Consider the following 15,687-nt stretch of genomic DNA (forward strand, 5'->3'; position numbering starts at 1 on the left):
AAATCTACCGCAAGTTCTTCCAAACTGTCTTGTGTTCAAATATGCTTGAAAAGAGCGCGTATACTAATTGATGTACAATTTTGCATATGTCAACTCAAATGATCGCGAAGTTAAAACTAGGAGACCCGCGGTCAGGTCTGACGTTCCATTTTCATTTAGTTTTCTTTAAGAGGACAAAGAAATTGCAACAAAAAATTGTGCAGGAACAATCGACGGTGATTGTAAATGCAAACGAATAGCCGAGCGCTGTCCCAAATCTATTCGCTTTAGCGCTCGAAGGCGTGCATTCGTTGCAGTGAGGACAATAAGTAGCCTTTGTTGCTTCCTTGCCTGATTACGCAGGGAAACATAACCATTAACCAGTGCATCTGTACCAGTTAAGCCTTCTGGAGCAGACTGCTAATTTTGGTTCGTAAAATAGACAACACAGGTTACAATACCTACAAATATATGGAACTCTCCGTGGCACCAGTTTTGCTGCATAGTTAGAACGTTTGAAAAACGAATTTTACGGCAAACTACAACAAGAAATCTGAATACAGGAGCTCGACACATGGGCACGTTTGTTCTAGTCGAACGCGTCAAGAACTTGTGCCTATGTAGTAAACTGTGCTGGACAAAGTACCTACGTTTTTTTCTTGGCTAACTTGCATGTCAAGAATGCATGACCAGAAGCTTTCTCTGTCATGAACAAACACACTGCCGCTACAGCCCGGACAAAACGATGAATACCTTAAGACGCCCCAAACCTCCCGCGCGACAGCGCGTGCCGAGATGTCGATTACGGGCGCAACGACGTTCCCAAGGCGTGCCTTCAACGTCCCCCGTTCCTTATATTCATAGCCTCCTAAACAGGGCTAGATTTAATAAAGTTTGACGAAGTATTTGCTTCACCACTGCACGTGCCACGCCCAGATCTCACAAGTTTGCAAGAACTACGCTTGTATCGAAGATATTTTAATTGAACGTATTTAAGGTTAGCGACGAACGGGGGCGACCCTTAAGTTGGTTGCGGAAGGGAATTGTATTGTATTGAATTGTATTTGTGTTGGCGGTGAAAGGCCGAACGCCAACGAGCGACCAACAACCAGAAAAAATAACGAACGAGAGAGCGAAAGAAAGATATTCGACAACAACATACAAAGGGATATCATAAGCGCGATAACAACGTGAGTTGGAATGAGAGCGTTTCAAATGTTGTGCACGTGAAACTGCTGCCTTGCCGCCGTGGTGGTGCAGTGGATTTGGTGTATACTGCTTCTGGTCACAAGGCTTCGTGTTCGATTCTCTACCGAGGCGGCCCCATTTCCACGGAGGTCAAATGTCAAAAACGCTCGTGTGCTTACATTTAGGGACACGGTAAAGAACCCCTGGGGGTCAAAATTATTCCGGAGTCCGGACCCTTCCCGCTATGGCGTCTCTCATAGGCCTAGTGTTGCTACGGGGCGTCAAACTCAATCTGTACTTATCGACATTTCTCGAACCTGTGTTTAGCTGTGTTTAAAACGACGATGCGGCAAAAGCATGGTCGTCGCGTTCGCGAGAGACAGATACTCCGTGGAATATGTGCGACAGTTTGTTTTACCTTCAGGTGAAAGGGTGCTACAACAAAACTACATTTCTACTTAGTGACCTCACTCATAGACTATCGAGTTTAGAGCATAGGTCAAGTGTATTTACATATGATTTATTGCAATTATATATCTCACAGGCTTCTTACATGGGTCCATTGTGTGGGGGACATCTGATAATTTTTGTTCAGCTTGCGATTACACGGCATTCTCGTGCCGATGTCTCGACATTTCCTGCACCTCCGTAGCGATCTCAGCCCTTCGAAAGTTAGCCAGACGTTCTGTGACTACGTGACGCGCACCTCTGTGCGCAATACCCAGTTCCGATACTCTAGTTGTCCTTATCGTACGCGCTACCAACATTATGCACAGCTTTTCCAAACAGCAAGTCTACACCGACTACTTTCTTTTTAGTGGCTAGCGCAAAAACTTGCGACAAAACGGACAGAAGTCGAGACGCACACACGAAGCGTTATAAGGTAGTTTTTGTTGGTGTACAAAATTATCCTTGGAATTTTACAGCTAGCGTCGTTCACGGCCAAGGTGGTATAGAAGCGGAGCATCCTTTCAGTCGTGGACGAGAGGATGGTCGCAACGGTAGTTTAATTGCTAAAGCACCGCATTTAAATTTGACGTATCAGTTGTTTGTCCTCCGTTTTCACCAGCTTCATTGCATCTGTGTATATAGTTGTATGCTTTCTCTCGGGTAATCGTGCTCACTATGCTCGCTCCATTTCTTGTACAGAACGCGTCCAGCTTCAAGGCGGGCGAAACATTATGCTGTTGCGTCAGCGTACATTTCATGCAAATTCACTTCGTGTTGACGTAATGTGTTCGTCGACATTGCCGACAGCGACAACCCCTTTTCCGCGCATCCTCGCCCTGGTGCAGTTAAAAGCAAAAATTCCGGGGAAATCTGACACTTCTCTTTTTTCCTTCTTTTCTTTTTCTTTTTAAGCGAAGCCGTTCTTGCGAACCCTCACGGACTTTCCTGACCATGGCTACTGCTGCTTTCTTGCAGAACAGCTCAAACGCAGGACAACACTACCATGTTTAATACCCTTACAGGTTTCCTGGCTTTACTGCGGAATTACGCGGACAATACTGAAACGCCGCACCCTCCGATAATCGGCTAAGAAGGCAGGGAAGACACTTCTTTTTATTTCTGAGAACTACTGGCTTGTGCGAGCGTCTTTAACTGCGTAGTGCTGTCCGCGCACGCGCTCGCATTCACCTTCTTCCATTCTCTCTTTCTATCTCTTCTTCTTTTTATTCCCCTTTTCTCTTCTCCCAGCGTGGGATAGCCAACTCGAGTTATGACTGGTTAACAACCTTGCCTTCTTATTGCTTTTCTCACTCATTCATTACGCAGCGATAAAACAATTGATACATAATGGCGAATTCGGCCAATCAGCGAATTCGGCACGCACAAGAACGGGCGCCCTGGGGCGACGATGATTGGGTGAAACGGCGCGTTGGGGCACCCTGGTGCGCACCGATGTGATTTGCCGAATTCGCAATAAATATGCTCGTTGCAACAAATAAATATACGTTGTCAAGACCATACTTCCTTCAATAAAGCGAACCTTTTTACATCTACTCTCCTATGGCTTGGGGTTAGGCACACCTATACTTGGTCGGTCCTTCGCTGAGTAAAGTGCAGTTTATTGTTACACTACCTCCAGGATTGGCCAGCCCTAATCAGCACCCACCCTGAATACAGCGTCTTAGCAAAGGAGGACAATCCCGGAGACAGTATAATGTGCAGTCACGTAGGTCACGCGGTGGAAGTCTCCGCGCGTAGGCGTTTTCTCTGACAAACAGGTGGCTTTTTTTTTATAGTGTTAAGGTTAAGGCTGTTACATATGAGACAAACCAGCACCCTTAAGGTTGCAATACTGTTTTAGTGTGCTCAATTGGAACCGGACGTGACAGACACCAGGCTATACCATAGCTCAACATTCGCTTTTGGCAATGTCGTGCTGGACATTTTCCAATTCTAGCTAGCGTCGGAGGCAGTCTACATAGACAGTCCACGTAGCTTCAACCTCATGCGATGTATTTCATCGCACTAGGCTGACTATGATGATTACGTTCATGGTTTATTGGTATTCCTGTTGAAACGGGGTGGCGACCAATAGCCACCTACTCTGCTTGAGTTGCTGAGGTATGCTATACATTTACAGCGGACGGAAGCATTAACCGGTCAGGAGTCGAGATAAGCAAGAAACGTTTAGAGTATTGCTGGAAAAAAAAATGGCTGTGGCCATTTTTTTTCCAACAATACTCTAAACACCAGTCACAGTGCTAAGGGGCACTGTGACTGGTGTTCCAAGAATTCTTGTTGCCGTAGCAGCCGCGCTCGTGAAACTCTCGCTGTTGCTCTCGCCCTCCGAAAAGTGAGGTAAGATTTTCCTGCCCAGGTCTTTCTCGAAGCGCATTTCGTTCGCGAGACAAGCTGAGTTTGGAGTGTGGTGTGTAAGTTTGAAAGACAAAGAAAAGAAGGAATAAAGAGAACTGTCAGATTTCCCCGGAATTTTTGCTTTTAACTGCACCAGGGCGAGGATGCGCGGAAAAGGGGTTGTCGCTGTCGGCAATGTCGACGAACACATTACGTCAACACGAAGTGAATTTGCATGAAATGTACGGTGACGCAACAGCATAATGTTTTGCCCGCCTTGAAGCTGGACGCGTTCTGTACAAGAAATGGAGCGAGCACCCTAGCATTTTTGTATACCTCTCGTTAGTCTTTATTTATCTTCCTCAAAGCTTCTCTATCTACCGTACCGCTGCCTATGGTTGTAACGGATCCGATCGTATCAATATCTTCTTTGCTTTTATGCGAAGCATATTACTAGAGCTCAACCCAGCTCCTCAGGCGCGGCGGTGTCGCCTTCAATGACCTTTGACCCCATGCCATACCACGTGACACCGTGACGTCACGACAGAGGAGAAACGGGGCTCCAACTCGCGCCGTCGCTCGCGGCGTCGCGGCGGTATATAAGCAGCTGCGCTTGTTTTTAGGTGGCTTTGGCTCAACTCTTGCAAGATGGGCTGGGTGGGAATCGAACCAGGGTCTCCGGAGTGTGAGACGGAGACGCTACCACTGAGCCACGAGTACGATGCTTCAAAGCGGTACAAAAGCGCCTCTAGTGAATGCAGTGTTGCCTTAGAAACGAGCTGTTTCGAAGGCTCAGGCGTGCGTCGCTTGCTCAGGCGCACATTTCGTTGCCGCGCCGAACGCTGCGTTGCTCGACGCTCACCGAGTCCAATGCGCGGCGCGTAGTCGCTGCGCCGTAGCCCATTGTCTTACACCCCTTGGCGGGTCGACGGGAACGCTATCGCGTTCCACTCTTGAAGGCGAAGCTGAGTAACGCATGAGTTGTTTCTTCGTCTAGCCGAACCAAATATAGCCAAGCAACAGCAGTTCACCAGGCTAAACAGTGGTTCAACAACTAAAATAAAGGCTAGTATGCTTCGCATCCTGGGCTTAACCTTAGCTAAGCCACAGCCATTTTTTTTTCCAACAATACTCTAAACGTTTCTTGCTTATCTCGACTCCTGACCGGTTAATGCTTCTGTCCGCTGTAAATTCAAGTGCTGCGGCAAGGTGTACGTTACCTATACGGGTCTCACTGGATTGGTGAGTGCCTTCGCATTCCATTAGGCGTCACTGCGACGTCGCGCCACCTCACGTCAAGAAAGAAGCTAAGAAAAGCAAACACCATAGCTGTATTTTAAAATTTTCAATGTTCAAACCTATGAAAATCACAACGTAAAACATAGAAAAACAAGACTAGGTTTGCTTGTTTCTAAGCCTTTTGCTAAGCCGCCATCTTGCTTGAACAGCAAAGTAGCCTGCATCGATTTTGAGTTCAATGTTGTTTCCGCGAAAATATATTCTTTCACGGCTTTGTTGGAACTGGAATGACATACTTAAGAAGGCCGCTGTCTACTTAATCATGTGCTTTGCTGTCTACGGCGAGTAATGAAGTACGGCTAGAGATGCTCAGAGTAATGGCGCTTGAGCGCGCACTTGGGAAGCCAAATAAGGTCGGCACTGCGTCGGACGAAGACGTTGCCGTGTGTGCATCGTAAAGAACAAATTGTTCTCGAGAAGATGGCGGGCTTGGTTTGAGAGCCTGCTACTGTCGCAGTGAATGAGCTCGGGGCCGGAGGAATTGTTGAATGCTCATGGCTTCTGCTTTTTTGTTCGCCATATACGAGAACGCCACCTATTGGTGATCGTCTCGTACTTAGTAAAGGGATTCCAAAGAAAAATATTGAGTCAGTGCTAGATAAAAAGATTGGGCTTCCCGAATAATGAATTCATCATTTGTAGAAAGAACAGAGTTTTTTTAAGCGAGAAAATGACAAATACAAAAAATCGGAGTGGCGCTGCCTCTCGTGGACTATGGTGCCCATGGAGGAAGGAAAACGTAGGAGAGGCCCTGGTTAGCACGAATGTGTTGGAGAGAGTGCGCCGGAAGTGATGCGCTGTTTTTTTTTTTTTTTTTGCTAAGGAGCACTGTGACTGGTGTTCCAAGCATTCTTGTTGCCGTAGCAGCCGCGCTCGTGAAACTCTCGCTGTTGCTCTCGCCCTCCGAAAAGTGAGGTAAGATTTTCCTGCCCAGGTCTTTCTCGAAGCGCATTTCGTTCGCGAGACAAGCTGAGTTTGGAGTGTGGTGTGTAAGTTTGAAAGTTGTGTTTTGACTCTGTACTGACGGCTGGCAACAGGGGTGCTCACGTGATCACGGCGCGGGTCTTCATTTTCTTTCAACGTACCACGAAAAACATACAGGAACACGTATTCACTAAAACTGTTGCATATGTTTCATAGGATTTGCTCTGACGCGCGTCAGCAGCGCATATTTCCGGTGGATCATAGCAATGCGAGTTTAAAGCTAGCGCCGATCTGCTTCGGCGAGCTGAGCGTAGACGCAAACGCAGATGGCACACCAACATGGCTGCACTTCCGGCTTTCAAACCGTGACGTCAGCGCCTCCCCTATTTGGTTTCTTTCCTCCATGATGGGACCTCTCATGTGACGTCAGCACTGGCTGATTCACAGAGAGGGAGGTCACGTGGAGATTACGTGAAGTCGTCCGTTTTGGCGCAGGCAGTTGAAATTGAGGACAGCCAGCGGGACCTTCGGGGGCAATTATCTACGCAACAAAAGTCACATATCGACACAGAGAAAACGATGATAGACTTCTAGACGAGTAATACATCGATCTAACTCGGCTAATATTTTTCTTTAGCGTTCCTTTCAGCTTGTTTTACTCAAGTGCTATCAACCATTGGCCATAGCCGATACGATGGTCTCGTTATCACAACGGTAATTATCTTGACTAGCCGTTTATTGAACATTGCCCAATAAAAAATTACACCTTTTTACGCCAGGAAATCTTACAGGCCCATATTCACGAAATTAATCTTTTCCAACGAAATGTTAATAATAATAATAATAATAATAATAATAATAATAATAATAATAATAATAATAATAATAATAATAATAATAATAATAATAATAATAGGGAGGATACTGAGCACCTTTCAATTTATCGGGTTTTCTTTTTTCCACTGAGCTCCTTTATGACACCCTTGAAGGAGGCACCCCACAGGAACAATTTTTTTAGCCTAAAACTCTTCAGTGCAGCAAGTGAGCACATGAAGCGTGCGCACGCTTTACAAGACATCATCATCATCATCATCTTTATGTACACTGCAGGACGAAGGCCTCTCCCTGCGATCTCGAATTACTCCTATCTTGCTCCAACCGATTCCAACTAGCACCGCAAATTTCCCAATTTCGTCGCACCACCTAGTCTTCTGCCGTCCTCTACTGCGCTTCCCTTCTCTTGGTACCCATTCTGTCACCCTAATGGTCCAACGGTTATCTAATCTGCGCATTGCATGACCTGCCCAGCGCCATCTTTTTCTCTTGATGTCTATTATAATATCGTCTATACCCGTTCGCTCTATGATCCAAACGGCTCTCTGTCTGTCTCTTAAAGTTATGCCTAGCATTCTTCATTCCATCGCTCTTTGCGTGGTCCTTAACTTGTTTTCAAGCTTCTTTGTCAGTCTCTAAGACTCTGCCCCATATTTCAGCACCGGTAAAATGCACTGAATGTATACCTTGCTTTTCAATGATAACGGTAAGCTCCCAGTCAGGAGCTCACGATGTCTGCCGTATGCGCTCCAAACCATTTTTATTCTTCTGTGAATTTCCTTCTGATGATCAGGGTTCCCTGTGCGTAATTGACCTAGGTAAACATACTCCTTTACACACTCTAGAGGCTGACTGGCGATCCTGAACTCTTGTTTCCTTGTCCGGCTATTCATCATTATCTTTGTCTTCCGCATGTTAATTTTCAACCCCACTTTTATACACTCCCTGTTAAGGTTCTCAATCATTTGTTGTAACTCGCCTGCAGTGTTGCTGAATAGAACAATGTCATCGGCAAACCGAAGGTTGCTGAGGTATTCGCCGTCGATCGTTACTTCTAAGCCTTCCCTGTTTAATAGCTTGAATACTTCCAAGCACGCAGTGAATAGCATTGGAGAGATTGTGTCTCCTTGTCTGACCCCTTTCTTTATAGGTATCTTCCTACTTTTCTTGTGTAGAATTAAGGTGGCTGTGGAATCTCTGTATATATGTTCTAGGGTATTTACATAAGCGGTCTGTACTTCTTGATAACGCAATGCCTCTATGACTGCTGGTATCTCTACTGAATCAAATGCTTTTTCGTAATCTATGAAAGTACCCGCCGTGGTTGCTCAGCGGCTATGGTGTTGGGCTGCTGAGCACGAGGTCGCGGGATTGAATCCCGGCCACGGCGGCCGCATTTCGATGGGGCGAAATGCGAAAACTCCCGTGTGCTTAGATTTAGGGGCACGTTAAAGAACCCCAGGTGGTCGAAATTTCCGGAGTCCTCCACTACGGCGTGCCTCATAATCAAAAAGTGGTTTTGGCACGTAAAACCCTATAATTTAATCTAATCTATGAAAGTCATATAGAGAGGCTTATTGTACTCTGCGGATTTCTTGATAACCTGATTGATGACATGGATGTGACCTATTGTAGAGTATTCCTTCCTGAAGCTAGCCTAGTCCCTTGCTTGAATAAAGTCCATTGTTGCCCTTATTCTATTAGAAATTACCTTGGTGAATATTTTATCGATTATTCGGAGTAAGCTAATGGGCCTATAATTTTTCAGTTCTTTAACGTCTCCCTTTTTGTGGATTAGTATAGTGTTTGCATTCTTGCAGTTTTTTGGGAATAGCTAGGAATATAGCTTGGGAATATAGCTTTACAAGTAAGCTGCTGTATAATATGTCCTTTTAGTGAGTACAAGGTCTTTCGTAATTGAATAACTTCGTTCGGATCATCGTACGTACCAGGCTTGCTCCGCGGTTTTATCTAAAAGCAACTCAGTTTACACTTTGGCGACCTTTGAGTCGAAAGTGTTAAAATTGCCGGAGATTAGGTTACGGCTGTAAATGTTTAGCTATCACGCGCCGTACGTTCAACTTCACTAACTCGCGCTGATCACAAGAAAAACGCAAGCTTTCGTTCACTTTGATGTCATATTCCTCGAGGATACATTAACCCAAGAGCGATGGAAAATAAAATGCGCCAATACTGCACAGGAAAAGCCGGTGCTCCGCTTTCCGTCTTCCCCCCCCCCCCCCCTCACTCTCAGTTCCTCCGATGCCTGATGCGTCTATGACGTTTGACGTTACCTAATGGCGTTTTTAGGATCAGCAGCACCAGTACTAAGAGAAAATGTGGCGGGCTTTGTTAGAAAGAAGATAGACTATGCATAGGGAGAGATGGTGTTTTTCTCTTCGGGCAAAGAACTGAAAGAGCGCTAAGTGCTTAGATACGCTCGCTGCTGTATTTATTTTTCTCTATTTCTGGCATGCTGTCTGGCAAAAAAAAAAACATAAAATAAAATGTCCGCAGTTTTTCGTCTCCTCCGCCCACCTCCGAAAAAAAAAAAATGGTTGACAGCAGGGGGGGGGGGGGGGGGAGGATGTCGAAGGTCAAACTTCACGTCTGCGCCGTTTCTATTATATCGCTTTTCGCGGTTTTGTTCTTTAGTGCAGTTTCTCGCTTCCGAGCCGCTAATTTAATTCCATGTCCTTCTCTTGCAGTAGCACTTCTCCAATTTGGTATAGATGCGGAAAAAAACGAAAGGTACTTGTGTAGCTTGTGACTTACTTTCGTTTCTTTTTTCATCTTCTGGCTAACACCTTACGGCTTATTAAAGCTAAATACACTCCGCTCAACCTAGAAATTGAATTCGCGCTAAAATTCTCGTCCACAGCTTTGTTAGTGTTCAAAGGCGTTTAGGGCACAATTTTCGCGTGAGGTTGGGTCGGTCGTAACGGTTATGAGCGAATACCTGAGAGGCGGTACTTCTACACGCTTGCTTGTCAGAGTCTGGCTTATTTCCTCTGTTCTAGTTTCACATGAAGCAATATGTGTACCATACTATAGCTCACAACGCTTCGATCACGTCGAAATAAAGTGACGTTCTCCTACGTTTCTAAGACAAAGGTATTAATCAGGATTACCAGCATTATAGAGGCTACATAATGACTTCGCTCTGAAGATACCAGTGCAAAAGGATGCTTATGTAATTGCTTCAGCTTCCTTAACTATCGATTACCGATATTTACTTGATTCCTAATAGTTGATTTCTAAGGAAATCTAACCCAGAAAAATTGTTAGGTTGATACTCGGATTTACCAAAGAATTGCAGCTAAAGAAATTGACTCGTTATCCCGGCCCAGTGAAAGGGGATGTCAAGCGAAGCTTTTGAATTCCACTACGACTGCTGAGGCAATGCTTTATTGCCTTAGACCAATGGTAGTAATGGTAATTTAGAGTAATGGTAGTAATGGAAGTAATGGTAAGTTTGACAGCGCGCCGCCCCTGGTTCTATTGTTGTTTCTTTTTCCCTTTGCCGCTCCTCGTATTCACGCTGCTCCTCGGGAGCCCTAACTAGGCGACGCCTACCCATAGCGGGGCTACAACAACAATGAAATCAATTGCTGGGCTGGTTATGTTATATATGAAAAGCTAGTGACGTCACTCCCCACGTCGCGAGCTGCCGTCGCCGCGGCAGCTTGCGCATCAGTAATCTTTACCGGGAAACGTATGCCTAGTGCTTCGCATTATTATGGGGAGTGCCTGTTTATCAATTATGTGGTTCGGATCCTTGTTTTGTGCTCGTTCTTTATTGAAACGAATGCTGCTCTGTACGTTGTATGCGCGATTCCAAAGAATTTATGCACTTTTTACTTCACTTTGCTTAGTGCTTGAAGCCTGCTTCATGACCGACGATTACAATACTCCCTAATGCGAAACTTGAGTGCAGCTGTGCGCGTGTTTTCATTACGCGATGTATTGAGGCAAAGAATTTGAAACGGAAATCACCGCACCGACTGGCAGTGGGCCAGTGCCGCCATTGCCATCAGTGCCTTCGCAGAGGGAGGCGCAGTATGGGAACGCTGGCATGATGAGCGGCATCGGAGCCAGCTGTGGAAGTCGACGACGACGAAGGAACGAACAGTGGCACAAGCGCGTTCGCGCGGTCACGCCGAGGGACGCCGACGCTCAGCCCACCAAAGGGCGCCTAAGAGCTGTGCTCTAAGATGCCGTGGCGTCGTCACTGGTTCCTCTGTGTGCAGAACTGCAGGCGCGGCTTTCTCATGCGGTTCACAGAAACTTAATATCTGGATGTGTGTCACTCCAGGGCAGTTATTCTAACACTCGAATATTCGCTAACCTTAAGTAATTACGTGAACTGCGAAACCATTTCTTATGTTTCACGACTGTGACACACCCTTCTAAATAGCGCCGTTCATTGTGAAACATGTGTACACACAAGTACTTTGTAATATAAGCAACCTTTGAAGAAAAGTTAGTGTTATTTCGTTTCTTTCTTTCTTTCATTCTTCTTTTTTTGGGTGGAGGGGGGGGGGGGGGGAAGACGGAGTAGTTGAATTTCCGAACACTCTGCTTAATGCTCAAGAAAGCTGGCAGCTACGTGACGGACTAGGGGCACCAGGCATTCCATACCTTGTGTATTGGCAGTGTATATAGTTTGACATTGGCCTGTTTCAGTCCTTGAAGGCTTTCATTAAAACAGAAAGATATTTTAGCAGTTAGGTCATGGCTTTGAAGCACTAGTGAATGTTAGAAACACGAGTCGTACCTTTTCATTAACTCATTGTTGTTCATTAAACAACTGAAACTTGAGAAAGTAAGCCAATGATGTGTTGACAATCTCACAAATGCCAAACATAAATCTGAATGTCTAAGTAATATGAGAAAAATAATTGTAAATGAAAGAATACAGATCGAAGAAAGAAACAAGGAAACGGCCAAGGCAATAAAACATCAAGTAATGTAAGCGTAGCCTATTATTTAAGATTGAAAGCTGACGTCATTTTAAAACGAAATCAAAGAGAATACTGCGTTTAAGGAATAATTAATTAATCAAGAAATGAATAAATAATTAGTTGATTGATTAGCTAACTAATTAATTAATATGTTAATTAATTTTAATGATCTAGTTTTTGCGCATCGACACAGCGTAAAATAGAGCACCTGAGAGAGGGATCGTTCTAACCTCTTCATATTGTTGCCCTCTCCACTAATGTATACCAGTTTAGGTGAATTCTGCTCTTAACTAACGTGCTGCTGGCGCAAAGCTCTGTGTGTGACTTTTTCTCTCAGTCACAGATCTATCTTGGCGCTCATCGACTCAACGTGTGCAGCAAAAGAAAGCTCAAGTTACAACGGGTGCCTACATTTAGGCACGATAAATCTCAAGTACAAGCTCCCCGTTCATGTTATCTTCTCGACGGTCTCGCGTCTGAGCAACGCCGTCATATCGCAGAGGCAGTGAGGTAACGCTACGTTCACGCTGCCACTGCGCGATTCACTCCGTTCTGCCGCCTTATGCGGTGGTGGATTGCGGAGAGCTTGACGTATTACTCAGCGGGCAACGACAAGAATAAGGCGGCGAAGGTTGCGCCACGGAACCGTGCCAGACTGTCCGCAGCCTCACTTAGACAGGGGTGGGTGGGGGGGGGGGGGGGATCTCGGCCTGTAGGAGAGCGTAAGAATAGCGGTGTGTGCCGGGCACGGTGAGAGAGGGCGGGGCACAACAGCTCACCGTAGGCCACTTTCCAGCGGTGCACGGGAAGAGGGTTCCCGTCGGCCTCGCAATCGAACACCGTGCGCTGTCCCCTGGTGGAGGATTGATCGCTCGGCTGCTTCATCCATCTCGGCGACGCTGCCAGGGTCGTTCGCAGTGTTTCCGCCCGTCGCAGGCAGCGCGGAGAAAAGTGGGAGAGAAAGAAAGAGAGAGGCGGAGAGCGAGAGCACACAGGTCAAGGCGTGAAACGCAGGGGGAAAGGAAGAATCAAGGAGCTCAGTTTTAGAGACAAAGGTTAAGAGAGATAGGCACGCAGGAGTAAGTGGGTCTTCTTCTGTCTGTCTGCAATAACAAAGAAGAGAGAGAGAGAGAGAAAGAAAAGTCACGGGATAAAGGCGGGCAAAATACGCGGAATCAACACGAGTCCGTAAGCGGTAGTCGGCGGCTCAGAGCAAACGCTCCGGTAGCGGCAGTTCGGAGGCCACGAGATAACGGCGTTGAGCCGAAGAAGGAAGAACGGGCGGTGGTGTAAAGAAGGAAGACAATCATCGTTCGTATAGTGACGCGGGGGTATAGGAGCTGACTGCCGTCACCGTATCTCAGAGTCGGCCGGGCCGGGAGGGGGTTGGCAAAGGTCAGTGAAGATGAGCGAGCTTCGGTAGGGCATTATGGCAGCAGACATTAAGGGCGTGAGGAACGCCACCGACTGTAGTACGGCGGCCACTGCAGCCCGCACGGCCGAGATGCGACGGGCTGGTTCCCGAGCGGAGAAAAGAGGGCGTCCTCCCACCCCGGAGAAGCAAAAAAAATTAACCATTGTGCTCGCGGGAATCTCTGTCGACTCACTCTGCTCTCTTTCCTTACAGATGGTACGAGAATCGAAGACGGTCTCCTTCGACAAAGAAGCGCGCGCTCCGAGAACCGATTTAGGGGACGGGGAGCTAGGATTCCGTTGGAAGCGAGGGCAGACAAGGTGGGTGAGGGGGATGCTGTTGCTGCTGGATTGAAGGAAGGAACGCGCTGATCGGACGTCTAGATCGAGGAGAGCCCGTTAACGGGTTTCGCTGATACAAGGCTACGGACGGTAAATCCCGTTGAGTGAGCGAGTGTGCGCGCCCGACTCTCGTCTTTTGTTTTCTCGTCAGACGACGCGACTGATTGCTGACCGAGTTGGTCCATCGGGAAGGCCCACTTATTTCCGTCGCTTTCCGCGGGCCGTATTGACACAGTTATAAACGCAGGCGCGAGTTCATGTTCGATGTTATTTTTTTCTTCTTCTCGTGATCTATTACGACTGGTCTTTATAGCCGCCTTGTGTGGACGCATATTAAAGGTTGTTATCGATTAAATGGCGTATACGGGTTAATAACCGTTCCCAAGTAATGTTACAGCTGGAAGCGGGACCAGGAAGAATGAACACACCTGGTCTCTGGCCCGCATGTTCTTGCACGCGCCGCGGTGCAACTCATAATAAGCACAATAATTGTAAGCCGGCTCTCCGCTCTTTACTCTTGCAGTGGCAAGCACAACCAGGGGCAATTACTTTTTGTAAGTACGGAGCCCGATAAACATGCTAAACAGCAGTGAGCCTGAGATGGGTTGCAGCTTGTGGCAGGCCAGATAAACGCAAATATAGTGCTGAAGGAACGCTTCATAAGACTGAACTGACTTATGGCGCTATAACGTAAGGCTATTCCAAACTGTTTCTATTCTATTTCGGCAAATAGCCATCCACGATTGGTCAAAATTTTTTCTCGTCACTCCCGCTTCGCCTGGCTCACGAAAGCTGCGAAAACTTCCCGTATGATATAGTTGTACGCACTGATTATGCATGATTGAACCGAACAAAAGAAAAATAATTATATTTGATTCTACGCCTTTTTTGACATTACCCTTCCGCTATTGTTTAAAAGTTTTCGGGCTGCACCCACTTCGCCTGTCTGTCATGCGACATAACAAAAGCGCGAACACTCACCACGTCAAAGTGACGTGCACGCAATGAAGATTATTACTATTCCGAACCAAACTGATTTTTCTTTTCGGAATAGCTGGAGACTTTTGTTCCGAAAGGAATAGAGGATGGCTGCCGGCCGATCACTCTGCCACTGGCTACTCGGAGCTGCCCGGGATAAAGGATTCATGCGTAAAATAATGTTTTTTTGCGTGCCAGTATATCGTTGTGGAGCCCGTTCTAAACGCATAACGACATCGCTCTGTCAACTCTTCTTCCCTGAGGATCCATTTTAGCGGCATTTTTAACCTTCCGTTGCCGGAGCCGCTATTGTCGACCAGCCATCGCAAGCTAAGCAAGGAGAAGTGGACCGATCGTAGACGCCTGCACCACCATCGTGCTCCGGTTTTATCTACTTTCACTGCGCCAGCTCGGCCCCACGGAAAGCCTTTCCACCTGAGCGTGCTCCTGGCTCTCTTGTCAGCCAATTAGATAAGAAAAAAACCTGTCAAAGCAGGCAATGCTATTCGCTTTTAAAGCAAACGAAGTGACCTCCAGTATACGAGGAGAGTGTTTGATTGGGCTGTTCAAGCAACGTTGCTGGTCATGACCCGGTGCTTTTGTCGGCGGTTACGAAAATTTGACGTCAGGATATTGGAATAAAAACAGATTGGAATAGTTTTACGTTACAGGAACCTCAGTGTTGCTCTGTGGTGTTGCTTTTATGAAGCGCTCAGATCAAACCGATTTCTTATCTCATCAATAAATGAAAGGCGCAGACGAGGACAGGAATTCAAGACACAATTAATAAAGTACACAAACTCGCGCCAAATGCCAGTGCGTGATTTTTATTTGAGCTTTAAACTCCTCTGAGGAGGAAAGAGAAGGGAGGGGGGTGTCTTGCCTCGTCTTCGCGCCGTTCGCTTATTAATTCGAGCAGTGAATCGACTATACCAGACTAAGGTTTTGATTGGTTCCACCT

The 15,687-nt window shown here is 46.5% G+C and overlaps 1 protein-coding gene across 2 annotated transcripts in view; it reads right to left on the minus strand.

Annotated features, from left to right (window-relative positions):
- Window positions 1-15,687, minus strand: part of LOC126536805 (cell adhesion molecule Dscam1-like) — a 505,486-nt gene that overhangs the window by 47,021 nt on the left and 442,778 nt on the right. For both annotated transcript variants that reach the window (XM_055074009.1, XM_055074008.1), the window contains exon 10: window positions 12,773-12,892. In XM_055074009.1, the coding sequence (XP_054929984.1) occupies window positions 12,773-12,892 (120 nt within the window). The remainder of the gene's footprint in view (window positions 1-12,772; window positions 12,893-15,687) is intronic.

Source organism: Dermacentor andersoni, chromosome 4 (genome assembly GCF_023375885.2).
Source record: "Dermacentor andersoni chromosome 4, qqDerAnde1_hic_scaffold, whole genome shotgun sequence".
Classification (NCBI taxonomy): Eukaryota; Metazoa; Arthropoda; class Arachnida; order Ixodida; family Ixodidae; genus Dermacentor; species Dermacentor andersoni.